This window comes from Meriones unguiculatus, chromosome 10 (assembly GCF_030254825.1).
Source record: "Meriones unguiculatus strain TT.TT164.6M chromosome 10, Bangor_MerUng_6.1, whole genome shotgun sequence".
Taxonomy (NCBI): Eukaryota; Metazoa; Chordata; class Mammalia; order Rodentia; family Muridae; genus Meriones; species Meriones unguiculatus.
The window spans coordinates 98,984,573-99,010,175 of record NC_083358.1 but is presented as its reverse complement, the minus strand read 5'-3'; the positions used below and the strand labels follow the sequence as shown (position 1 = coordinate 99,010,175).

At 44.9% G+C, this 25,603-nt stretch overlaps 1 protein-coding gene and 1 long non-coding RNA gene across 6 annotated transcripts; one reads left to right on the top strand and one right to left on the bottom strand.

Moving 5' to 3' along the window:
- Positions 1 to 5,394: 5,394 nt before the first annotated feature.
- LOC132656937 (uncharacterized) lies at positions 5,395 to 6,750 on the bottom strand. Of its 2 annotated transcripts, XR_009594764.1 has the most exons (3): positions 6,616 to 6,750; positions 6,299 to 6,344; positions 5,395 to 6,165 (listed from the first exon to the last, which is right to left on the bottom strand). It is a non-coding gene; the product is annotated as an uncharacterized LOC132656937 (long non-coding RNA). The 2 variants fall into 2 exon arrangements; XR_009594765.1 differs by having other exon boundaries at positions 6,299 to 6,740.
- Positions 6,751 to 6,868: 118 nt separating this feature from the next.
- Dennd2d (DENN domain containing 2D) lies at positions 6,869 to 24,823 on the top strand. Of its 4 annotated transcripts, XM_060392920.1 has the most exons (13): positions 6,891 to 6,989; positions 7,566 to 7,826; positions 10,866 to 11,041; positions 11,806 to 11,918; positions 12,554 to 12,623; positions 14,542 to 14,619; positions 15,309 to 15,449; positions 16,503 to 16,651; positions 18,898 to 19,075; positions 22,691 to 22,732; positions 23,098 to 23,182; positions 23,572 to 23,811; positions 24,320 to 24,823. In XM_060392920.1, exons 1-13 carry the CDS (start codon positions 6,932 to 6,934, stop codon positions 24,394 to 24,396), a joined length of 1,668 nt encoding a protein of 555 aa, XP_060248903.1. In that variant the 5' UTR covers positions 6,891 to 6,931; the 3' UTR covers positions 24,397 to 24,823. The 4 variants fall into 4 exon arrangements, with proteins under 4 accessions (XP_021496588.1, XP_060248903.1, XP_021496585.2 ...); XM_021640913.2 differs by lacking the exon at positions 7,566 to 7,826 and having other exon boundaries at positions 6,869 to 6,989; XM_021640910.2 differs by lacking the exon at positions 14,542 to 14,619.
- Positions 24,824 to 25,603: the final 780 nt, after the last annotated feature.

Below are 25,603 nucleotides of genomic sequence, written 5' to 3'. Positions count from 1 at the left end.
CAGGGACATATGGGTTATTTCCAGCTTCTGGCTATTACAAATAAAGCTGCTACAAACATGGTTGAGCAAATATCCTTGTTGTGTACTCGAGCATCTTTTGGATATATGCCTTGGAGTGGTATGGCTGGATCTTGAGGAATCACTATTCCTAATTGTCTGAGAAAGCGCCAGATTGATTTCCAAAGTGGTTGTACAAGTTTGAATTCCCACCAGCAATGGAGGAGGGTTCCCCTTTCTCCACAACCTCTCCAGCATGTCTTTTCCCTTGAGTTTTTGATCTCAGCTACTTTGATGGGTGTAAGGTGAAATCTCAGAGAGTTAGTAAGACCTGGAGAGGAGAGGAGCTCCACAAGGACCAAATATATCAGGGCACAGGGGTCTTTCATGAGACTGTTTCTCCAACCAAGCACCATGTACAGATATAACCTAGAACCCCTGCCCAGATATAACCCATGGTAGCTCAGTAGCACAGTGGGTTCTCTATTAAGGAGAACAGGAACTATTTCTGACATGAACTCAATGGCGAGCTCTTCGACACCCCCCCCCTCCCGAGGGAGGAGCAGCCTTGCTAGGCTACAGAAGAGGACATTGCAGCCAGTCCTGAAGAGACCTGATAAGCTAGGGTCAAATGGAAGGGGAGGAGGTCCTCCCCTATCAGTGGACTTGGAAAGGGGCAGGGAGGAGATGAGAGAGGGAGGGTGTGATTGGGAAGGAATGAGGGAGGGGGCTACAGCTGGGATACAAAGTAAATAACCTGTGATTAATAAAAAAAATAAAATAAAATAAAAAATGCATATGAAAGACATTAAAAAAATAGAAGTTGGTCACCGAGGGTGGGCTTTTAAAGATGTGTAGCTCAGATATGGTGATGGTTTAGCTTCTGTTGGTGCCCCTTTATTTTGTTTTGAGACAGCATCTCTTTTAACTCAGGGTGGCTTTGTATAACTCCCTGTGTAGCTATGACTTTGAAATTCTGATTCTCCTCCCTCTGCCTCACAAGTGTTGAGATTATTACCATTGTTGATCACCACACCTATCTCAGATAGTTCTCACATGCAGAAATATAAATGGTCAAAAAATATATGTTTTAATGCTCAAACATTGTTAGTCATAAAGGAAATTATAATCAAAACTATACTGAGATCATGCCTCAACTTCAGTCAGAGATGCATCATCAAGGAGCCAACAGTGAAAATTTTTTGAAAAATGTAAGATAAAAGTAACTTTATGAACTAAAGAAGTTAAAAAACAACAAATCAAGTAATCCAAATTAAAAATGGGGTATGGAGCTAAACAGAGAATTCTCTGTAGAGGAATATAGAATGGCAGAGAAACACTTAAATGCTCAGTGTCCTTAGCCATCATGGAGATGCAAACCAAAACAATCCTGAGATTTCACCTTACACCTATCAGAATAGCTAAGATCAAAACCTCAAGTGACAACACATACTGGAGAGGTTGTGGAGAAAAGGGAACTCTCCTCCATTGCTGATGGGAATGTAAACTTGTATAACCATTTGGAAATCAGTTTGGTGCTTTCTGAGACAATTAGGAATAGTGTTACCTCAATATTCAGCTATACCACTCCTAGGCATATATCCAAAATATGCTCAAGTATACAACAAGAACATTTGCTCATCCATGTTCATAGCAGCTCTATTCGTAATAGCCAGAAACTAGAAACAACCCAGATGTCCCTGAGTTGAGGAATGGATACAAAAATTGTGGTACTTTTACACAATGGTATACTACTCAGCAATTAAAAACAAGAAAATCATGAATTTTGTAGGCAAATGGTGGGAACTAGAAAAGATCATCCTGAGTGAGGTATCCCAGAAGCAGAAAAACACACATAGTATATACTCACTTATAAGTGGATACTAGACCTATAAGATAGTATAAACGTACTAAAATCCTTACACCTAAAGAAGCTAAACAAGAAGGAGGACCTGGGGTAAGATGATCAATCCTCACTTAGAAAGACAAAGGGGATGGACATTGGAAGAAGGAAAAAACAAGAAACAGGACAGGAGCCTACCACAGAGGGCCTCTGAAAGACTCTACCTAGCAGTGTATCAAAGCATTTATTAAGACTCATAACCACTCTGTGGTAGGTTCCTAGGTTGTTTCCTGTTTTCTTCTTCTTCTGATGTCCATCCTCTTTGCCTTTCCGGATGGGGATTGGAAATTTTAGTTAGGGTCCTCTCTCTTGCTTAGTTTCTTTAGATGCACAGGTTTTAGTGGGTTTGTCCTATGTTGTATGTCTATATGAGTGAGTATATACTATGTGTGTCTTTTTGCTTCTGGGACAACTCACTCAGGATGATCCTTTCCAGATCCCACCATTTACCTGCAAATTTCATGATTTCCTTATTTTTCATTGCTGAGTAATATTCCATTGTGTAGATGTACCACAATTTCTGCATCCATTCTTCAGTTGAGGGGCATCTGGATTACAGGAAACAACCTAGGAACCTATCACAGAGTGCCTCTGAAAGCCTCTGTCCTTCAGACTATCAAAGCAGATGCTGAGCCTGATGGGCAACTGTTGGGCAGGTGACGGAATTTTAGGTAAGAACTGGGAAATAGGAAGAGCCGGAGAGGACAGGGTCTCCACAAGGAGAGCAACAGAACAAGAAAATTTGAACACAGGGAACTTCCCAGAGACTCATACTCCAACCAAGGACTATTCATGGAGATAACCCAGAACCCCTGCACAGATGTAGCCCAGGGCAGTTCAGAGTCCAATTGGGTTACATAGTAATGTGAAGAGGGACTGCCTCTGACATAATCTGATTGACCTGCTCTTTGATCACCGCCCTCTGGTGGGGAGCAGCCTTACCAGGCCATAGTAGAGGACAATGCAGCCACTTTTGATGTGAACTGACAGACTAAGATCAGAAAGGAGAGGAGAACCTCCCCTATTAGTGGACTTGGGGAGTGGCATGCAAGCAGAGGGGGGGACGGAGGGTGGGACTGGGAGGGGAGGAGGGAGGGGCTTATGGGGGATGCAGAATTAATAAAGTGTAATTGATGAAAAAAATAAATAAATAAAATTTCAAAAAAAAAAAAGAAATGGGAAAAAAAAAGAAAAAAAAAAGACTCATAACCAAACCTTCGGCAGAGTGCAGGGAAACATATGAAGATAGAGGTAGTTAGTAAGACCTGGAGAGGACAGGAGCTCCACAAGGAGAGCAACAGAACCAAAATATGTGTAATTAATGTAAAAAATAAAATTAATTAAAATATCATCCTTTTTTAAAAAGTTAGTTTATAGCCTTCTGATAGAAATGTAAACTAGTACAGCCACTATGGAAATCACCATGGAGGGTCCTCAGAAAACTAAACTAGAATTACCATATAATCTTCTTAAACCTCTCTGGACTATATACCTAAAGGACCACAAGCCAGCATATAAAAGGGATGTCAACCGTGACAGCTTCACAAAGCCACCTTTGCCAGCTTCAGGTGTTCTCTCAGACTTTTATGAACCTCAACTCAGGCAAAAGTGGGATTCATTGCCTTGACACTGAAAAGAATTTTTAGACTGGTCAGTATAGTGAAGCAGAGTAAGAAATTCAATCAATGATAGCTTTAATATAGGCTTAAGCATTAGGTTTATGAGAACATAAAGTGCTCAGAAGAAATGATGCATGCCCAGGTTGGGGTATGTGCTTCCCAAGACAATAGGCAAAATAAAATGCACCTGAGTGTATGAGCTCCTCAAGGGAGAATGAGCAATTGTCACACGTGCGTGCATACGGGCGCGCGTGCACACACACACGCACACACAACTTTGGTGACTCACAGAAGGGTACTGAGAAGACCCTGTCTGCCTTTCTTTCCTGGAAAATCTGCAGGGTTATGGCTGGAAGGAAGATGGTCTTGGCACTTGATAATTGTGCTGGAATTCTTGCTTCACTACTGGCAAAAGCTTCCACCAAGTTCCCAGTTGACAGGTTTCTTCTTTCCCACTTTTCATGTGAAGCCTTGGGGATATCTATACACCTATGCCCATTGCATTGCTTCACTATATAAAATACCCAGGTTATGGAATCAGCCTAAGTACCCACTCATAGTACACACACACACACACACACACACACAAGCATGGGTTCTTGTTCAAAGAACCCACCATGTTAAAAACAAATATCCCTTCAATTCCAGAACACCAATCTTTTTTCTGCTGTTAGTCATACTTCTCAGAAATGTAGGTTTTACTTTCTCACATTCCCATAATTTTTCATTCTATTCTTGTCCAGTTTCGACATCCGTTTCACTACTGTCGTTAACAGCCCTGACATTACTCTAAGCAAAAGTCTCCTACACCTATGAAATGTTCTCAAGTCTTCGGTGCAAAAACTAACCACCCAAGCAGAAAGACACACACGGTACATACTCACTCATATAGACATATAATATAGGATAAACCAACTAAAATCCGTACATCTAAAAAAAAAATCAAGAGGGAGGACCCTGACTAAAATGCTCAATCCTCATCCCGAAAGGCAAAGAAGATGGACATCAGAAAAAGAAGAAAGCAGGAAACAACCTAGGAAACTGCCACAGAGGGTCTCTGAAAGGCTCTGCCCTGCAGACTATCAAGGCAGATGCTGAGACTTATGGTCAACTGTTGGGCAGAGTGCAGAGAATCTTATGAAAGAAGTGGGAAATATTAAGATCTGGAGAGGACAGGAACTCCACAAGGAGAGCAACAGAACCAGAAAATTTGAACACAGGGGTCTTTCCTGAGACTCATAGTCCAACCAAGTACCATACATGGAGATAACCTAGAACCCCTGCACAGATATAGCCCATGGCAGTTCAGTGTCCAGGTGGGTTACATAGTAATGGGAAGAGGGACTGCCTCTGACATAATCTGATTGGCTTGCTCTTTGATCACCTCCCCCTGAGTGGGGAGCAGCATTACCAGGCCACAGAAGATGACAATGCAGCCACTCCTGATGTGATCTGATAGACTAAGATCAGAAGGAAGGAGAGGAGGACCTCCCCTATGGACTTGGGAGGGGCATTTGTGAAGAAGGGGGAGGGAAGGTAGGGATTAGGAGGGGAGGAGAGAGGGGTTTATGGGGGGATACAAAGTGAATAAAGTGTAATTAATAAAAGTTTAAAAAAAGAAAAAAACCTAACCACCCAGTGAATTCCTTTTTGATCAGGTCAGACATAGACATGACCAACTTCCACACCCCACCAGAGGTCCCATGGTATTCTCCACCCATTATTTCCTCATTCCTCCCTAAAAGATGTACCTTTCATGACAGTCCACACTACAGTTTCGTTTTGTCTATTTCAAGGTTTGTGTAAATTGACGAATATCTCTTTTGTGTCTGGTATCTGTTACTCTCACACTGGATGGGTATGAAATTGCATGCAAAGGGGGCTTCTTTATGTTTATTGTTGTATAAATACACAATTTATATATACATCCCAATTCACCTATTTTTCTGTTAATGAACACGTGAGGTTGTTTCCACATTAGGGCTGCTTCAAATACAGTTTCCATTAATCTTCTTGTCCTTGTCTTCTTGGTACAGATATACTCTTAATAATCTGTTTTTTAAAAAAGAAAGCACTGTTTGGGAACACTGTAAAATAGTTTGGGGCAATTAAGACACAGTAGCATCAACAAGTTTGGACAAGGTTTTCGTGAGCAGCTCCTCTTATGAGAGATGTATAAGCTGAAGGTCTCATAAGAGAGGGCACCTGGGGTCAGCCATATCCTTAACATGTTACTTCATGCAAGAATCCAGAGAATGGCAAACAAAAACAAACTATATCCTTAAAATGCACCCAGAGTAAAGGCAACCCATAGAACCTCTGTTCAGAGTAGTCAGCTTAATGCATGGGCTGGCTGTCCAGTCCCTTCTGAACTTCAGAGTTGAGGACTGTGGAGTCACCTGGGGACGAGGCATGAAGAGACCGAAGAGGAGGATGGATCACAGACGTATTTTTGTGGGGTTTTTCTTCCTTTTCCCCTTTATTCCTGAAGCTGAGGTGAACATAGAAAGTTCTGCCCAGCCCTTTCCTGCAGATACCTGTCATGCCCTGGAAGGAAGAGGATGCACCACAGAAGCCCCAGAAGTCGCTTATCGCAGTGTCACGGTTAATAACAGCAATTTAAAATCTGGGCATATTTAGAAGTCTCTGGAGGTGAGGAGAGAAGAAAGGGTGGATAGCTGCATTAGTCTTGGGCTAGAAGAGGACCATAGGAGTCCTTCACATTTAAATCGCATTGCAGTTTACAGGAAGTTTGTTAATCCTTCTCTCTGACACTCACAGATAATTACAGGTAGCCGGGCAGGTATTATCTTCATTTTCTTAATCTGTGAACCAACAAAGTCAAATGAAAGGCAGGTTCAGTACCTTAGTCCACCTCCCCAGAGCCTTTTCAGGAGTTCCTAGGAGGAGAAGACAAAAGAAAGAGACCTGGAAGCAGCCAGTGCTCCTGAATAGTCGCAAAGACAGACGTGGAGGAGTTAGTTGGGAAGGTGTGAGGTCTGAAAATTCTATGCCTTATCTGGATAGTTTGAAAACACCAGGGAGGTGCATCTCCCAGTCCTTGTCCTGGAGGTTGTGGTCTCTTTAGGCACCTACCAGTGTACTTCCAAAAGTGAAGTTTCACAGAGAGTGGCAGTGAGATGGTACCGCCCCTCCCGGATGGACTTGCAGTTGAGCGCCCTCTGTCACCTCAAGCCTCAAGGCACACGGGGTAGGGTGGGGAGCCTGGAAGAGTGGCCAGCCCAGGTGCGCCAGGGGTTCGGCAGGCTCCCGGAAGGTGTGCTGTCCTGCCCAACCCCCGCCCCCGCGCCGCCCGCGTGAAAGTGAAAGTTCCAGGGCCCCAAGAAGGTCAAGGATTGGGGGGGCGGGGCCGGCGCGGACGTGGGAGCCGGCGCCGGGCACTGGAGGGGCCATGGATGGGCTCGGCCGCCGCCTCCGAGCCAGCCTGAGACTGAAGCGCGGCCACGGGGGTTAGTGCGGGCCACAGCGCGCGGGGGTCTGGGTGCGGAGTGGAGGGTTCGGGGACCTGGGACTGTAGTAGGCTCAGTGGGACACTGGAGTCAGGAATGAGGAGCAGTTTGAGCGGGATCTGAGAGGGCTGGACAGGACGCAGGTGAGCTCAAGAGAACAGGTAGAGGTCAGCTAGTAGGTAGACCTGCTTGGTCGAGGGGGACCCTGGTGGCCAGAAACCTACAATGGTTGTGGGGCCCCAGGGCCACGTGTCCTTCTATCCAGGAAGCTTATGGTATAGTCATTTAATGGCTAAAGAGCGTGGGTTGTCAAGCACTCCGGGAGGCACTTCCCTTCCTTTCTTAGCTACCTAGCACTGGACTGGCATTTGTTCAGTTCCTGCGAGCCAGCTTGTCCCTGCCTTGCAGATTACCGCGCCACAAAACCTAGCCAGGGCAGGGCGGCCAGGTAGACCAGTTCAGCTGTTTCCTTAAACCTGACCTTGAGTTCTGACCTGTGAGATAGGAATCTTTTTGCTGTCAGGGTGGATGGTAGCAGTTAGAAGTCTCATCAGTTTCCTTTCTTCATATCTGGAGCACTGGGATTTGGAAGGGCAATTAGGAGTCATCAATGTGTCCATTCATTCAACAAACATTTGTTGCTGTTTATGGCTGGCCTGGCCATATGGGGGCTGAGCTGCCACCTCCGAGTTTGCTCAGATAGAGCTTGTGCTTCTGAAAAGAAGAGGACTGGAAGGAAGGTTTGTAAGGGTCTTTCCCAGAGAGCCCAGCCCTTCCAGCATTTGCAAGTGAAGACATCAGTGGCCCCCTCTCCTAAGAGGCCCCACAGTTGGAAAGGTCAGTACTTCCGCCTTGTGGTAAAGGAACAGGAAGGCAGGCAGTCTGTATGTGCCTGCTCACATGCTTAGCACCTGTCAGGTCTATGGGTGTAACTTTTTCTTCTTTCTTGCTATCCTCCTGTTTCCTGGGGGATTTCCCCTTCAGACAGTTGTGTGCGTGTGTGTATGTGTGTGTGTGTGTGTGTGTGTGTGTGTGTGTAAAACACAGGTAGAGAAGACTGTTACGATGGTTCTGGCCGATAGCAGTTCAGCAAAGAACAAACAACAGCTTTTCAGATCAAGGCTTCCCAAAGTCCCTTCTCTTTCCTTTAGGTGGTTGTGGAAGAGGCTTCCTTGTGGAGGAACAAGTGTTACCAGACTCCTCACTTCCCTAGAAGGGTGGCTCCTTCATCAATTAAAAGTTAGGATAATGATCAATTCCAGGGCATCGGGGATTAAATGAGATACCTTCTATTGTACAGGAGTTTGATGAATTATTAGTTCTTCTCATGCTTTTCTGTGATAACCTCTTTTGAAAAGGGCAGAAGGAGAAAGCACTCTTTTGTTGTATTTCTTGGGCCTCAGCCCAAAAAGTCTAGTTACTTTTCTTTGGTCTAGGATTTTTGTCTTTGCTGTTCCCTTGTTTCTCCTGATAAAGCAGCAGGAAATGGTGTGAAAATGCTGCTCCAAGGACTTAGGAAAAGACCTACTTCCTGAGCTTCTGGAAAGATCAGGAAGATGACCCTTCAAGCCATTTGCTCACTGCCCATCTCATACACCCCTCCAGCATGTCTCCACCCCTCCATGCCATGGGATGTTTTCTGTGTGATACAGCGGAAGGCCTGAACCTGGATCAGGAAGTTTTATAATGTTCACCTTCTACAGATCCCGTTCATCATCTCTGAGTGACTTAATGCCTCGGTTTCCCTTTCTGTCAGACAGGTGCTTGTTCCTTAAGACAACCAGTAAAGATTCTACAACACGTCTATAGAGGGTACAAGTAAGACACAAGGACAGCCTGGGTTTGTCGTGGTTCACCCTTCTCACTATTCCAGCTCTTGTCCTATTTTCTATGCTTGAGCTACCCCTACAACTCAACTTCGGGAGTCAGAGTCGTGGCTGTCACTGGCAATGGAGTTCCAGAACTCTTAGGAGCAGAGTGACAGACAGCCTTCCTATCATAGCAACACACTCCCTCCCAGAGGGCTGCTAATTCTTTGCAGGAGTGGCAGACACAGGCACCAGATCCTTTTGCTTCCTCCCTCCCCATTAAGCAACTTCCTGGCAAAAGCTCTGTCCTCTTATCCTGTAACATTTCCTTATTGGGGACATTCTGTGAGAAACCTAAGTTATCAATGACCACTTTCCTCCTCTTCCTCAACCTCTAGACACAGCACTGGGTCTGCAGCTTAGGTTATTGGCCTGGACCAACTGGAAGAAAGGCTGAGCAGGAGTGGGGGAGGGGTGGAGATGTTCTGTCCCCACCACCGCTGCTTTTACAATCAGTCCCCTACGCTAGGCTGGGGACAATTTTCTGAGCCAGTGCTTCAGTTTAGAAAGAGGGAATTTGCTGGAGTCTTAGAATAGTCCCCATGAGAGAGCTCTCTGCTTTAGGCAGGTTATGTTACCAGGGCAAGGACATCATCTCTGTAGTTATTCTGTAAATATCAGGACCTCTCATAGGAGGGCTTTGTTCTTTTCACCGTCAGGTGGGGACTTATGGGGTCTATATTGATTCCTGGGCCTCCCTCTCTTGCTAATTGTCATTAGTACATTTAGAGAATTGTTGGGCAAGTGTACTTATCTGAATTCGAGCAAGGCAGTGGCATCTTGGCGGCCGGAAGTATTCAATCCTCTGTTCTTAGTTGACATCCTGGAGTCCTGGATATTTTAGAATTTGCCAATTGTCCTGGTGGGACTTGGGGGCTTTTGGTGATCAGCTTGAGAAGTTCTTGGTGGGCCAATCAAAGATGTCGGATGTAAAATACCAAATGCGGAGCCCCACGAGGTGCTGGAGTCCATGGTCTGATTTTTCCAGGCATCCCCCACTGCCTGAGGTTGTAAATAAACTCACCACAAGGTCTGCAGCACTGGAATTCAAAGCCCTTAGCCCAGAAGCAGCTGTGCCTGGAGATGTTTGCTCATGACCTTTTCTCTTACCACACCCTGGGGCTCTTGGGAGGAGCCAAGAGCAGAGCTTGTAGTGCCAGGATGCTGCCTGTCAGTGCCCATGTTAAGCTGACTTGTGGGTCCTTTCACATCCTTCTTGCTTAACTACGGAGTACACAGGATGGAAACTGCTCTCTGCCTTTGGGAGACAACGCATGATTAAGCTCAATAAATCTGTGATTGGAGACCAGAGCAGGAGGCACTCTCTCAGGCTTTCTGTAGCCTGCCTGAAAGGAGAAAAGAACATTTATACCCCCAAAGCTCAGAACGATGGAAGGACAGCGGGTAGGCCTGTCCCTCAGGCTGCTCCGAAATCGCTTGCCACGACTTCGAGCAGGTCAGAACTGGATTGCCTACTTCCTTTTTGGGGTGATCCTCTTATGGGCTGATTCCTCCTGGAGTGCTCCTCCCTCTTTTTTCTTTACATGCCCAAATCCACATGGCCCACATGTGATCAGGCCAGCAGGATTACCTTATCAATTTGCAGAGCTAGTCATGTCTGTTGTGGAGGTCTTGGTATGGTCACAATAAAATGCCCTATGGGCCTACTCTAATTATTTAATACAAGTTCACTCAGGGCTCACAAAATGCTACCCAAAACTGCTGCAGTAAGCAGACTGTACAGTGTCAGACATGGGCCTCTAAGAACCTCCACAGTGTGGCTCCTCAGTTTCTTCATCAGTGTTTTCTTCCTGTGTCACTCCACAGTCTCAAGTTTCCCAGGCAGGTGTGGAAACTGCCCACTTGGCTCTAGTCCTGCCCGGTGACTGGTGGTGCCTGGTCGGGCTTGGCAATGTGGCCTTGAGGCATGGAAGTTGCCCAGATTTTCAAACACACTACAGAATGGAGGAATGGAAACCTCAGGGGGGCCTTGCAATCTCCATTTTAGGACAATCCCAGAACAGTCCTGGGGAAACCACCACAGAGCCGGAAAGGATCCAGGAGCATTCTCTGTCTAGCTTTGCTGGAGGCCAGCACTTCTTTGAATACCTTCTTGTCGTTTCTTTAAAGAAAAAGCGTTCAGGGGATGACTATGAACCCACGATCACCTACCAGTTTCCCAAGGTAAGGATGGAGGGAAAGGTGGGGTCTGAGGATGGTCGGGGGGAGGACAAAAATGTTTAAACAGGAGCGGAGTTCTACTCCCTATCACCCTGCTGGGGCTTGAGCTCCGAGTTCATTGCTCTCATTTCCTTTGTAGCCCAGCCCTAGTTTTCTGTTATCACCCAGAGAATCTAGGTCTGACTGCTTTGTGACTGAACCTCTGGAGCAGAAAAACCAGCCTCATGCTCTTGCCCCTTTGAGAACCTCCTTATTCTTCCAAATTCCACCTCAGTCACCTTTTCTTACAGAAAAACTGGAAAGCATCTCCTTTCTGGTTGTATCTCAGAGAATCAAGCAGGGCCCATACTCAAACACAGCCTAGTATCAGACTCCCAAAGTATTAGAGCTAGAGCGCCCCTTGCCTGATCATGCCCTGTGCCCTTCTCAACCCCTCTTGTTAGCAGATGTAGTAATTGAACAGGTTGCTTCTTTTCTCTGATGTGGTATCTCTCTGATGTTGCCCTTTCAGGAGGTTGGTCCAACTGGCCTTTCTAACCTCCCTTTTGAATATGTAAATCCTCAGGATACTGAGATCCAATCCAGGGTTATGTTGATGTGGCCCAGAACAAATTGTTGTCTCTTTGAGGTCCTTCCAGCTAGACCTAGAATGCAGATGGTGTGGTACCAACCAAAGGCATCTTTGTACTCCATGCCAGTGGGAAAGAAGGTGGACAGCCTTCTCACACTCTGCTTCTCTGTCTAAATCTCCTATCTTTTCCTTACAGAGGGAGAACCTGCTCCGGGGTCAGCAGGAGGAGGAGGAAAGGCTGCTCAAAGCTATTCCTCTGTTCTGCTTCCCTGATGGGAATGAGTGGGCACCACTCACAGAGTATCCCAGGTAACCACTCAGCCTGGGGACAAGGGTATCAGATTTGGATGGAAAGGCAAATGTGTGGCTATTGTCATTCCCTCACCTCAGTGTGAATCCTGATTTTTATCTTATTTATTGATTGATTGATTGATTGATTTATTGCCAGGGAAATATTTTGCCTGGGGTCCTTTAGACAAAAGATCTAAGCTGTGATTTGGTCTCTAATCAAAGACCCTTAAGAGTCTCTCATCTGTCCTAGAAAAAATAGCCAATAGTTTTTACTCCGCCACAGGTAGAAGCAAGACTAGAGAGAAATACCTCAGCTTCTAAGACAATATCAAACAGGTTCTTACATCATAAACACTGGAAGTAGACCATGACTTCAGTTTTTAAATAAGAAATAACTTTCTGAGAGCCTTACTTACTTCATCTTTAAAGCAGTGTTACCAATAGGACCTCCTTCAAAATGTTAATTTTGAGTCTCCAATGAGGTGGGCATTTGGGCTTGGTACCACTGGGTGTTTGGCAAATGAATACAGTGATTATCCCAGTGATTAAACAGCAGCTCCCCTTTGTCCTCCTCTCCACTCCTCTAATCCTGACTTCAATTTTGTTTTAGAATCTAGTGAGCAAATGTACACCATTGGTCTGCTCTCTCTTAGGGAGACCTTCTCATTCGTCCTGACCAACGTGGATGGGAGTAGGAAGATTGGATACTGCAGGCGCCTCCTGGTTGGTGCTACTCAGAACTGCCCCTTTCTCTCCTCAGACTATTTCAGCTCCACAGTTGGGTTTGCCAAAGCCTTAGCTACAAAAAGCTCAGGCTCGGTGGCAGGGGTGCTTGTAGGGAGAGTACAGCTTAGCACATGCTGCTATATTAGTGTCCTTTAAGGAATCCCACAAGAACAAGGACCTACTGCCCCTCCCCTCCACTGCCATCAGGCTCTGGCCGGTGCCATCCTAGCTCAACAGTTCTACACAAAGTGAGAGCTTCCAACTGAACCAACCCTCTTGTAGTCTTCTCTACCCAGGCCTGCTTGCTTTGTTCTCTGGAGCCTTCCAGATACTCTGAGGTTTGAACAACGAGGTTTAATTCTTGGCTTTCAGGACAAGGACTCTCTTGACACTTTTACATCCCTGTCCTCTCTAGACATTTCCTTGTGGCTAAGACAAACTTGATTTTGTTGTCACTGAACATAACCTCACGTTGGCCATGAATCAGAGTGTTTACCTTTGGGTTTCTGGCCCCTGGAGGCTGCCACTACCACCTTCTTCTTCCTCCTCTTCTCCTCTTATTAGCATACACCCATTGTATATCCCAGTTGTAGCCTCCTCCCACATCTCTCTCTGGTCCCACCCTCCATTCCTCTTCGCCCATATCCTTTCCCCCTAGTCCACTGAAGGGGGGAGTCCTCCTCCCCTGCCACCTGATTCTAGCTTATCAAGTCTCACCAGAACTGCCTGGAACCTCTTCCTCTGTGGCCTGGCAAGGCCGCGTCACCAGGAGGAAGTGATCAAAGAACAGGCAACTGAGTTTTTATTATGATGTTTTCTTATTTGTAATCCATGTACTTAAATTATGTTTACTACTCCCATCACACCAGTGCCTTTTCTTTTCTCAAATAGTCACCTTTCTAATTTCATGCTTTGTTTTTTTTTTTTTCAATGCAGTTTATTCAGGAACCTTGAACAATCATCTCACTATACTTTCAGAGATCATTTCTATAGTTCGCTAATTTCATGTTTTTAATCCTTCTTCTTTATTTTTATTTAAGTGTTTGAGTGTTTGACTGCATGAATGTAAATGCACTGTGTGCACACCTGTTGCCCATGGAGGACAGAATAAGGAGCTCCATCTTCTGGAACTAGAGTTACAAATGTTTGTGAGCTACCAAGTAGGTTCTGGGATCGAAACCTGCATCTTCCACAAAGGCAGCAAATGTTCTTAACCATTGAGCCTTCTCTCTGGAGCCTCCTGGGTCTTTCTTTCTCTTTTTTTTTTTAAACTTATTTTATTTTTAACTGTGTGTGTGTAGATGAGATATGTGTATATGTGTGTGGGTACCTTATGAGGCCAAAGAAGAGGCATCCCCTAAAGTGGAGTAAAAGATGGTTGTGAGCCATCCAATGTAGGTACTGGGAATTGAATGTGGATTCTCTAGAAGAAGAGACTCTTAACCACTGGGGTACATCTCCAGCCCCTCATGACTTTATATATGTGTGACTTTTCTAAAATCCAAATCTTGCAAATGAGATAGAAAAAACATTCTGTTGCCGGGTTCCTTTTGCTTTAGATAATAATTGCCACCTCCATCCATTTTCCTCAAAATGTCATAATCTCATTCTTCTTAGTAGTTGAATAATACTCCACTTTGTTTATATAACACGTCATCTTTATCTTTTCGTTTGTTGAGAGACTCATGGACTGGTTGTATAATGGGGCTGTTGTAAGCTAGTCATGGTCTCTTGACTTTGGTGACTATCTTGGCCTTTCTCCTGCCTGTTCCATGAATAGAACCTCTGTACAGGCCTTTCTTCCTCCAACCCACTGACCCCCAACTGCAGCACTCCACCCTTTACCCCATCAGTCTCAGGTGGGAGAAACCCTGTGAAGGCTTCAGCCCTGAAGGCAACTCTTGTTCCTCCCCAGCCTGCTGGTCCTGGCCCTCGCCTCCCCAAAGTGTACTGCATCATCAGCTGCATCGGCTGCTTCGGCCTGTTCTCCAAGGTAGGCTTAGGACAGGATTCTTTGGAGCCTGTTAGGCAGGCCTGTTCAGCTCTCTGGCTGTGCCTGGCAGCTTGCCTTGCAACTTGAGCCTTTGGTAGAGCGCCTTGCCAATAGACAGCCAGCATTAAGGATATTGGGTGAAACTGAGACAGAAGGGACCTGGGCTCAACCTTATTTCAAAGAAATCTAGAAGGCTGTTTCTCCTGCAGAGAGACCTATTGTCCATTCTCCTTTCTATCTTCCTGGTTGATGTTAGGCTCAGATGAGGTATAACATGAGAAAACCCTTCATAAAAGGGAGGGCACTACACAGTCTAAAGACAAATAATGTATAATAAAGATCTCCAGATTTACCCAACTTTAAGGAAGCTAGAGGAGAAATTGGAAGCTTGTGTTGCTGGTGCTAGGATCAAGGCAGTGTCATTGCCTCATAATGAATATGACTTGTCTAGAAAGTTAGGCTTCTCCAGCCAGTGCCAACATGGAAAATTACTTGCTAGGCTTAGTATTTTTATGTCAGTGTTAGGGGAAGGAAGGAATATAAGAGAAATTCAGAAGAACTCTTGGAAAAGTAGGTTTTGTCCAGGATATAGAAAGCCAGTTGGTGGAGGGGCCTAGAAAATACCAGAGAATAATCAGGACAGTGTTGAGTCCCTCTAAACCTGACTTCCTATGGTCCTTCCCCTGCAGATACTGGATGAGGTAGAGAAGAGGCATCAGATCTCCATGGCTGTCATATACCCATTCATGCAAGGTCTCCGAGAGGCAGCCTTCCCTGCACCTGGAAAGACTGTCACCCTTAAGAGTTTCATCCCTGACTCAGGCACAGAGGTGGGTTAACAAGTGCGTGACCGCTCTTCTTTCATTCACCAGGTTAAGGTATTGGGAAGTTGAGCCAGGCATTAGAATTATTGGCAGAGCTAAAAACTCACCCAAATGTACTGCACTTTCTATCCCAGTGTCCACCAGCACCTACTTACTGTCCAGTCTACTGAATTTTGTCTGTGATCATGTACGGTGCTAAGTTTGTTCTTAATCTCTAAACTTTCAGTTGCTCCTACACCTGACCTCTATTCTATGCCTGTGTCCAGTATCTCTATCCTACAGACTCCATCTGTTTTAGTTCTTATCATTCATCCCCACCCCTATGTCCACACCCGAGTCATGAGATACTATTTGTTCTCAGTCACTAAAGAGCTAAAGGCAGCAAATGAAACTCGAGTCAGGATCTCTGGGTCTTTGGAAATTCCATGTGCACCCCTGAACCTGGTTGCTCTCACAGAAGAATCAGGGAGTCTCTAGGAATTTTTAGCCATTAAGAAAAAAAAATAAGTACTGAAGGAAAAATGAGTACCGAAGTACTCTGTGTTAAGCTATGCATTTTCTGGGTAAAGTGTGGTGAGTAAAACGAGCGTAGCTCCTGACCTCATGGAGCTAAAAGTCTCATGGAGAAGGCACATCAGTAAATATGTACGTGATTAGCACACCTGTGAATATACAGTTAAAGATTGGACAGTCGAAAAGAAAGAAAAAAGCAGTATGCAGCATGAGGAAAAGATGAAGTCTTAAGATGTCCAAGGTGGGCCTTTGAAGCTGAAGGATGAGAATGAAGAGAGGAAAACAGGGCATGGGAGCCAACCAATGCCAGGCTTTAGGCAGGAGAAGAGCTCTGCTCCAGAACATGTTCATAGTGAAGCATGTGGAGATGAGCATGTGCCCCAGACTGGACCTCATGGTCCATACTGAAGATTCCACCCAGCTGTCCTCAGAGCAGAAGGGAGCCATCGGTTGGTGAGATCTGTCCTGTGGCAAGAATGGGGTAGGCCTGGCCTGGGTCTGTGATTTCTGTTGTTGCTGAACCTTTTCTCTCTGGTTTCCCCATAGTTCATCTCATTGACACGGCCCCTAGACTCCCACCTTGAACATGTGGACTTCAGTGCCCTTCTACAGTGTCTCCATTTTGAGCAGATTATTCAGATCTTTGCCTCTGCGGTGCTGGAAAGAAAAATCATCTTCCTGGCAGAGGGTCTCAGGTAAGCTCAGCCACTGACTTGGCAGGCTAAGTTGCATGCCCAGGTTCAAGGGAGCATCCTGGGGCTCCCTAAAGGCACTCAGATTCTAGAACCCATGTGTGCACCTTCCAGCTTCCAGTTCCAGGATCTGAATGTTAGGCCTAGAAAAACAGCTAGTCCAACCTGTCTGGCCATCTCCAAACTTGACTGCTGCCTGACTGGGATCTAAGAAGGCTGTGGAGTTTTCCTGGTATACCACAGGCGGGGCCAGCTGGGGTGAATGTACTTATGATTCTGCCCTTGCAAGTCCAGGCTGAGGGAGGGAAGTGGGTGGAGAAGAGGACAGGAAATTGTATAAAGGCATGGAGGACACGCTCATCTATCCATTTATGAACTCACTCAACAAATATTTATTGCATGTCCACTGCTTGCCAGATGCCAAGCATTGAGGAGATAGCAAGAAGACTCTGTTTGCCTTAAGGAGAATGATGGGTTATGTATTGGTTTTAAGCAGAGGTACTGAAACCTGTGGAATGACTTCCAAAGCTTTTTCTTCCACCTTTAGCTATGGTTCCTCTTGGGTCAGCATCTTCACTTCTTGAAGTCAGGATCTTGTTTTCTGTAGGATGAAAATGATTTGGACTTGCTTCATAGGGTTGTGATGAGGATGAAAGGTGATGCACAGTGGTAGACACCCAGGACCCGACCTGGTGCAGATTGGTGAGGACTATCTGATAGTCTTCATCAGTTCACAGTTGAATATATATGCATGCATAGCAGAAGCAGGAAACTCTCATGTATTGGCTGCTGCTTTTGAGAGGATTCAAATCTGAAAAGGATGTGGGGAGACATGTGGCAGGCAGAGAAGAGAAGTTGAAAAAGTCAGTAAAGGATTGACTATGAAGCCCTGGCTGGCCTGGAACGCACAGAGATCTGCCTGCCTCTAGCTACTGACTGCTGGGATTAAAGGTTTGTGCCACCACAGCAAGAAGCAATAATTCGGAGCTGAGTCCTGGTACTATCATTAGGGAAGAAGAAGAAGGGGAAGTTGAGGAAACTACAGAGAATCAAGGGAATAGTCATGTTTTCCAGAGGAAAGAAATCTTGGCAGGGATCAGGGGTCTGTGTGTTGAAAAATAGTAGTGTCTGTAATAAGCATAAAGGCAAATAGCATAAGCTAAACCTTGTGAAAAGGGGCATCATTTTTGTTTGGGAGATAGTTTTCCTACTCTAAGCCCTACGTGAAGTTATTTTCTGTGGTAGCTGGAGCTCAGGCTCCAACTAGGTTCTTTATCTTCTGATCAGTGTTTGTGACATGAAGGCTGCATATTTACCTCTCAGGAACAAACTTTCTCCAGAAAATATTACAACTTCCTACTTTTTCCCCACATGGAGATTTCTAATCCTGGAGGCTGGAGTTGGGAGGGGACTTCCAAGCTGCCCAGTTTGTTAGCTAGAAAGACTCAGTCTTTCTAACTCAGGAAGTGCTAGCTTGATACCAACGTTTCCGAATCTGTGTGTTTATTGGCCTTGGATGTGGCTAATTTGGCTGGAGAAATGAGAAGCTATGAGAGCCAGCGGGGAATAGGGAAGCCAGGGATGGGGGCTGTGTATGGTTCCAGTAAGGGAGGCGGCTGAATTGTGATTGGGATAGTAATGACATAAGGAATACTTGTAGCACAGTTTTGAGGAGTCACCTTCGTGGGACTTTCCGGAATCTCAGAGGAGTGGTTCCTGGAACTGAGGAATTTCCCAAGCTAACTCAGGGACCAACCTGGTGGCTTCAGGGAACCATAGAAGGATGTGAGTGTGAATGAAGGCTCTGCATCTTTACCAGAGCCTGGTATTAACTCTCTTGTTTTTTTCACTATGCTGAGTTCTTCAAAGAAGGGCCACATTATTCTTCTAGTTATCTTAGCCCTTTGCAGAGTAGATGCTCAGTCATATTCCTGCTTAATTGAAGGCATGTCTTCCTCCCTCCCCTCTTCTGAGCCACTTTTATTTTTAGCCAGTAATGACTTGAGAGAACTAGCTGGGAATAAAGATTAAAGGGGCCCCACCCTGGTTAGTGGAGCCTTGCCTGTCCTGATTTCTACCCTTCTCAGCAACAAGTAGCTACAAGCTCTGTGATCAGCATGGCTTCCAGACTTGAATTTTTTTTTTTTCCCAGTACAGGAACATTGTCAGTAGCTAGTGTAGGTGTGAGGCTCTGAGCCAGTGTATAGGAACAGAAGCCTTACTGACCCATTCTCTGTTCTGTGTTTTAGTACCCTGTCTCAGTGTATCCACGCTGCCGCTGCCCTGCTTTACCCATTTAGTTGGGCACACACATATATCCCTGTGGTCCCTGAGAGCCTTCTGGCCACTGTTTGCTGTCCTACCCCGTTCATGGTTGGGGTACAGATGCGCTTTCAGCAGGAAGTAATGGACAGTCCCATGGAGGAGGTAAGCTGCAACAAAGAGAGTCCATGGTATGGAGCTAGGCAGGCTGGGATTTTTATTCTAGCTGTGCTGCCAGCAGCTGTGTGATTTGGAGCGCACTGCATAATCTCTTTAAACCTGAATTTCTTTATCAGGGAAATGGGGATAAATGTCTTCAGTTGCTAGAGACTGGAGAAAATGACACGGCTAAGCTACTAGGCTTGCATCTGACACAAATCCATGTTCAGTGAAAGCTGGCCCACTTCTCTTGAATGATTGCTCTTTGGTCTTAGGAAGCAAGATGTTGCTTGTCCTGAGCTCATGAGACTAGCCTATTAGCCCATCATCCCTACTGAGCAGTCACGTGGGTGATCTTTCAGTTGAATGAATGATCAACAGCTGGCTTATGCAACACACACCCGACTGGAATTCAAACCCCTTGGAAACAAGCCCTTTTGTAAACAGTAAAGTCTTGAAAATGAAGGTATTTGCAATGTGTACCATCTTTCTGAGTAGCTCAGGGTTTAGCTGAGTAAATAATGATATAGATTCAAATCTCTTCGCATTTGTTGCTTCTTGTTTTTTGGCAATAACTCTGGCATAGAAGAGGGTTTAGTTGTGTCAATGGACACTAATCACATACATCTTTTCCCCCAAAGTTGGACAAACAACTTGAAACATGTACTCTGATCTAAGGGCAGTACATCACTATAGATGAAAACAGGACTGATTGAAAAGGTCAGACCTGGCTAACTATTGACTCACTGTGCAGAGACAGGGTTACCTATTGAGGCATCTTGATGCAAGCACTAAAGAGGTGAGAGGTAATCCTAGTGGGAGGATTTCCTCTTTTACATAAGGGGTTGGTGAATTCCAGCAAACCTACTGCTTAGATGAGGCCATGGTGGAACTCAGCCAAAGGCCAAAGCCCTTCTTTAGAAGGTGCTACTGATGGGGAAAGAAGTAGGCCGTTTCCTTTTGTTTCTTCAGCTTTTGTGCTGAGCACACATGCCTCTTGAACAACCCTTAGCCTTATGACTAACTAGAGCAGGCTATCAGCCCCACTTTAGCAATAAATTGGGAAATGTCTCAAGCCTAGAAGTTATGTAACTTCTCTCCTCCAAAGCTGGGGCACCTCCCCTGATAGGCAGGGAGACAAACGAGGGCCAGTAAGGCTCTGGCTCTTGTTAGTCAAGAGCTCTTGCTTATTTTATTCCTTTGCAGCTGCTCTGAGAAATGGGCAAGACTGATAAAGGAGGAAGTCCATATGGTGTGTGTGTGTGTGTGTGTGTGTGTGTGTGTTGGGTGGAGTGTACCGTTCTCTGATTATTTTCCACATAAGCTCTCTGAAAGGAATTACTCCATAGATAATATGACCAAAATACTGAAAAGACTTCTGGGAGCAACCTCAAAAAATATTCATGCATACACAGCTCTCCACCTCCAAATGAACAGCTTTCCTTGCATGAAAGCATTCAAACATATGTATACATGTAGTTTCAGGCCTGGACAAGTTCAGCTTTTCTCCTCTGATGATGGATAATTACAGTGCAAGCTATGTTGTGGCAAAATTTTCAGTTTCTCTTTCCTTATATTTGGAAGTTGTGAACATGTAGGGTTCCTTCATTCTACTGTCAAGACTCAGGTTAGAAACTGAAACTAAGGACCCAAAATAGACCTAAACTGCAAGCACAGAATTTGGAGACCTATGATTCACTGGTGATCTGTCTAATGGTGGTAGTTTGAGATTGTCATTGTTGCTGTTTTTGAACGTTAGCTTTAACATTAGTACAGATTGGTTGCAGTGTCTTTGCCTATAATTGCAGAACTCAGGAGGGGAAGGTAAGAAGATCAGGGATCAAGCATACCCTAGGCTACATAAGATACTGTCTCAAAGCAAAACCAAAGAATAATGTTAGAGTTCATAAGTTTTCAGATGTCAAAACTGAATCTTATTCAAAGATTTTAATTTAAATATCAGAAGTGTTCCAATTACCTAGCAATACACTGAGGAATCAGCAACTTGGCTGTTTTGTCTTGTGGTCTAAAGTGCAGGATCCTCAGTCTGATGGTTCAGGAACTTGGTCCTGGGCTTATTTCATTTGCAGCGTATACACGCATAGTCTCCTTGCTTCTTTTCCTTTCCTCTTCTGTTGACCCTGGGCTCATGTTCTTCCTTGCTGAGTTTTCTATACTGGAAGGTTTAAGGCTATAAGAGTTTTTAATTAATTGAATCCTGGTCAACAGCATGCTAAACATGTGCTCTCACTCTGACCTCCACTCCCAGCCAATTTGAGGGAGCTTTCAGTTCATACAGTTGCTGCAAGTATGAAAAGATCAAAACATGACTGCTTCTGTCGTTGAGCTGACCAGAGGACAATATGAGGACATGTTAAACGAGAGCTGGAGAGAGGGGAATATAATCCCAAGGACCACAATTGAGGTTTGGAAACTGGTCTATTTCTCAGCACCATGACCTCTGGGAACTCTATGCCAGGGTCCACACTAAAGAGATTGCTGACACGACTCTTCCATGATATGGTTAAGGTTTTTATTGTAGATATGAGAGAACTGCTGGCGGTATCTGGAAGATACCGGAGACAGAAAGAAGTAGACTGAATGTAGCCAGCAGATTGGACATGGCAGGGCTAGGGAAGCAGGAGAGAATAGTGGAGATATCAAGAGAGAGAAAATAGAGCATAGCAAGAGAAAGAATACTAAGAATGAGCGGAGGCGGGGAGAATAATGAGAATAGCAAGAACATGGCTGGGTTATAAGGATGTGGGGGAGGGGGAAGCTATGAGCTTAGGATAAAGGTAAGAAGGGCTAGTATGTTGGTGTGGAATTCGAAATGTGTAACAGGTGACTGTGATACTGAGGGAGCTTGGAGGTCAACATAAGCTTTGGTAGGTGCCACTGGTAGCCCTATGCCACTTCTGCCAGAGGTAATGGAAATGAATCCTGTTGGTAGATGAAAATAGGTCCCACCATTTCCTAAGGAATGCTGGCGTTCCTTATCACCAGAAATCCTCCAGCAGTCTAGGTTGAGCTCGTGTCTGGATATTTGGACTGTCTTTGGGAGTTTGAGGAATTGGAGTTTCCTTTGGACTTTGTAGGATCATCTCTAGGTTTGTCTCATCTGCAAAATGAAGTAGTACCTGCTTTACAGAACCATTGCTACAATTAAATAAAATGTGTAAAGTGAGTACTGTATGTGTGTCATGGGCATGCTCTGCAATAGGGAGCAGTTTCTATAATTCCCATAATCAGTGTTGTTTTAATTTAATTATTGATGATGATGATAACAGAGTCTCTCTGTGTAGCCCATTCTAGGCTTAGAACTTAAGGCAATTTTACTGTTTGTCTTAGGATCCCAGAGTGCACCACCATGCCTGGCATGCTCACTGTTCTTGAGTGAATGACTATGACATTTCTACATCTATTTCCCTTCTACCTTGGCTCTTTTCTCAGCCCCCTTTACACTTAAACAAACACACACACAGGGTTGAGAATAACAGACAGGAAATGAAAATTATAAATGCTGATGTTGCTGCTCCCTGGGCTTCAGGTATAGTCATGAGCAGAAAAGGAAGTTGTAGAGATCCATGAAGAGATAAAGCCATTCTGTGTTTACTTCAGGTCCTGTTGGTGAATCTTTGTGAAGGAACCTTCCTATTGTCGGTAAGTATTTGTATTCATGGCATCTGGAGGGTTAACACCAACACAACCTTTTAAGCCTTACGATGTACCGCTGATCTCAACAGACGCTTTAAGAACCTGTGCTATATTTTCCCCTCATGAGGAGGCCTCAAAGACCCATATGTCTCTATGAGGCAGTCAGTGACAGTGTCTTCGAGTAAATAATATACACTGATGGGGACCCCTTGTTCATGTTTGGATTCAAACTGGAGGCAAAGAAAAGACTTCTGTTCCTCTCTGTGGAGCAGTGGTTTGGGGTGGAGTAGGGCATGAACTCATACTTGCCTCCTATTCTCTTGGCCCCTGACCAGACTGCTCATCCTTGACCCAGCTCTTCTGTCTCTTAGGTTGGTGATGAAAAAGACATTCTACCACCCAAACTTCAGGATGACATCTTGGTCTCTCTTGGTCAGGGGATAAATGAGTTAAAGAGTAAGTGCTAGGCTCCTCTTTTATTTTAAGCATTTCCAGGGAGCTTGAGGGAATTATTCCCAACTTGTTCAGCAGCTGTGTCAGGGGACTGGATCCTGAGTATGAGACTGTTATTCCCTAGGAAGGTGTACAGACTCCACACACAGGTTCTTAAACTACTATTTTTCTTTTTTTTTGTGAGACATGTGCCTCAAACTTATAGCAATCCTCCTGTCTCAGACTTCTGAAATTTGGGATTGTAGGTGAGCCATCCCAGGCTCTGGCTCCCATTTCAGTTATTTACTGTGATGCCTCCCCTGGGAACATCTGGACAATGGGAACTAAAATTAGAGATGAATTTGGGTAACATCCTTCTATTGCTCTGAGATGGGATTTTCTGTCTCCTGCAGCTTCAGAACAAATCAATGAGCATGTTTCAGGCCCTTTTGTGCAGTTCTTTGTCAAGACTGTGGGCCACTATGCCTCCTACATCAAACGGGAGGCCAGTGGGCAAGGCCACTTCCAAGAACGATCCTTCTGTAAGGCTGTGACCTCCAAGACCAAGCGCAGATTTGTGAAGAAGTTTGTGAAGACACAACTTTTCTCCTTGTTCATCCAGGAAGCAGAGAAGAGCAGGAATCCTCCTGCAGGTAAACAAAGCCCCACCAACTCATCTGCAAGTATCTCCCCTAAGAGGCCTGGGAGAGTGTTTCTCTTCAGTGGCAGACCAAACAGCTGTAACTTCTGTCACTGGGGCTGAATGGAAGTAACTATAGGAAATGTTTCAGGGGCTGGGATTCCGTGAAGACATGTCTGTTTAATCACCCAGTAGCCCGGGCTCTCCTTAGTTTTATTCTGGACCTAATTACTATTTGTAGATTCCCTTTTGGGTCAAACTGAATGCAGTGAGGGCCCTTACACACAATCATGGCAGCTTGTGTGTAAGGGGAAATGTAGAGCCTTTCTGTTGTTTTTTTTTTATTTTTTATTTTTTTGAGATAAGGTCTCATTATATAGCCTAACATTCCCGATAGCTAGGATTAGACATGTAACTCCATAGATTAGACTTTAGGCTTGCTGGGAGTACTTATGCCTGACCTCACAGGCATCAGTCTGCCTAACAAATTAGATGCCTCTAACACCTGTATGAACCCACAGGCTATTTCCAAAAGAAAATACTTGAATACGAGGAGCAGAAGAAACAAAAGAAATCAAGAGATAAGACTGTGAAGTAAAAGCTGTGGTGAGCAGGAGCATCTACAGCTACAGGCCTGTTTGGACTTTGGCCTTTCTGGTGTGGCAGGATCAGTGAGGCTGCTGGCCCTGGAATTGGTGGCCTCCTTCCAACTGATAACCCCGACTCGCTTCAGACTTGTGTCTGAGTTTGGGATCCTTGGTGCCAGGACTAATGAGAACTTTGAAAGCTCTTAAACAAACTCCTTGACTGTGCTCAAAGCTGCATCTTTGGCAGAGTGGATACAGTGGGCGGTACAGTCCAAGTGTTGTGGGTGCTTGATGAGAAGCTGCCAGTACTGCTGTCCCCTGGGGGCCACTGTTATACAATCCTCAATACTGAGCACTGTTGTGGCCCAACGACTGATGTAGAAAAGTGGTCTGACATGTGAGGATGAGAATAAAGATGAAAACCTTGTTGTTTGTCAATCCAGGAGGCAATATACGGGAGAACAAACTTAAATTAGACATGGAGGAGGACCTGGTCAAGATAGGCTGCTTGGAATGACAAAAATCAGGGTTAAGCAGCTACACTTCTAGTAGGAAGAGTAAGAAATCTTGATTAGTGGCCACAGCAAAGCAGTTGGTACCAGGCAGGTGTCTTTCCCAGAATCCTGAGCAGAGATGGCTAGTAGGAAGGAGGCAGGTGCAGCCTGGGACAGTTTAATGGGAGAAATCCTGCTCAACAGAAGCCCTTAAAGATTACTCCATGACTTTCATAAACAGGCCAGACTGCCCATTATCCAGTCAGGGTTAGTCATTTACCTTCAGTTTTAGGCATCTCACCAACTGTTTATTAAGACTTCTGTTCTAGTCTTTAGCTAAAGGTGGAACAACCCCTGCATGGCCAATTTTTCTTCATTACAGTCAAAAGTATTTAGTTACCTAGGCCCTCTTTTTTTCTATTGCTCCATTCACAGTTTCTGTTTAAACCCTGCAGGAAGGCAAATATTTTTAGAAGCATCTTGTCTTCTAGAATTCTATCGCTGAAATGTTTTCCCTAACTTTTTTTGTTGTGGCCTTCAGAAGTTTCTAAATTCCAAAGAATGAAAATGATGTGGGAGTTGGAATAAGAGGCAGAGCTACAAAATGCAAGTTTAAGGGATACACTTTGATTTGGAAAACGCAAACTCCTACTTATAGTTGGCAGATTTCTGCATGCCTTGTCTCACTAGTTGTGCAGCTTCTAGAATCATTACATCCTTTTAG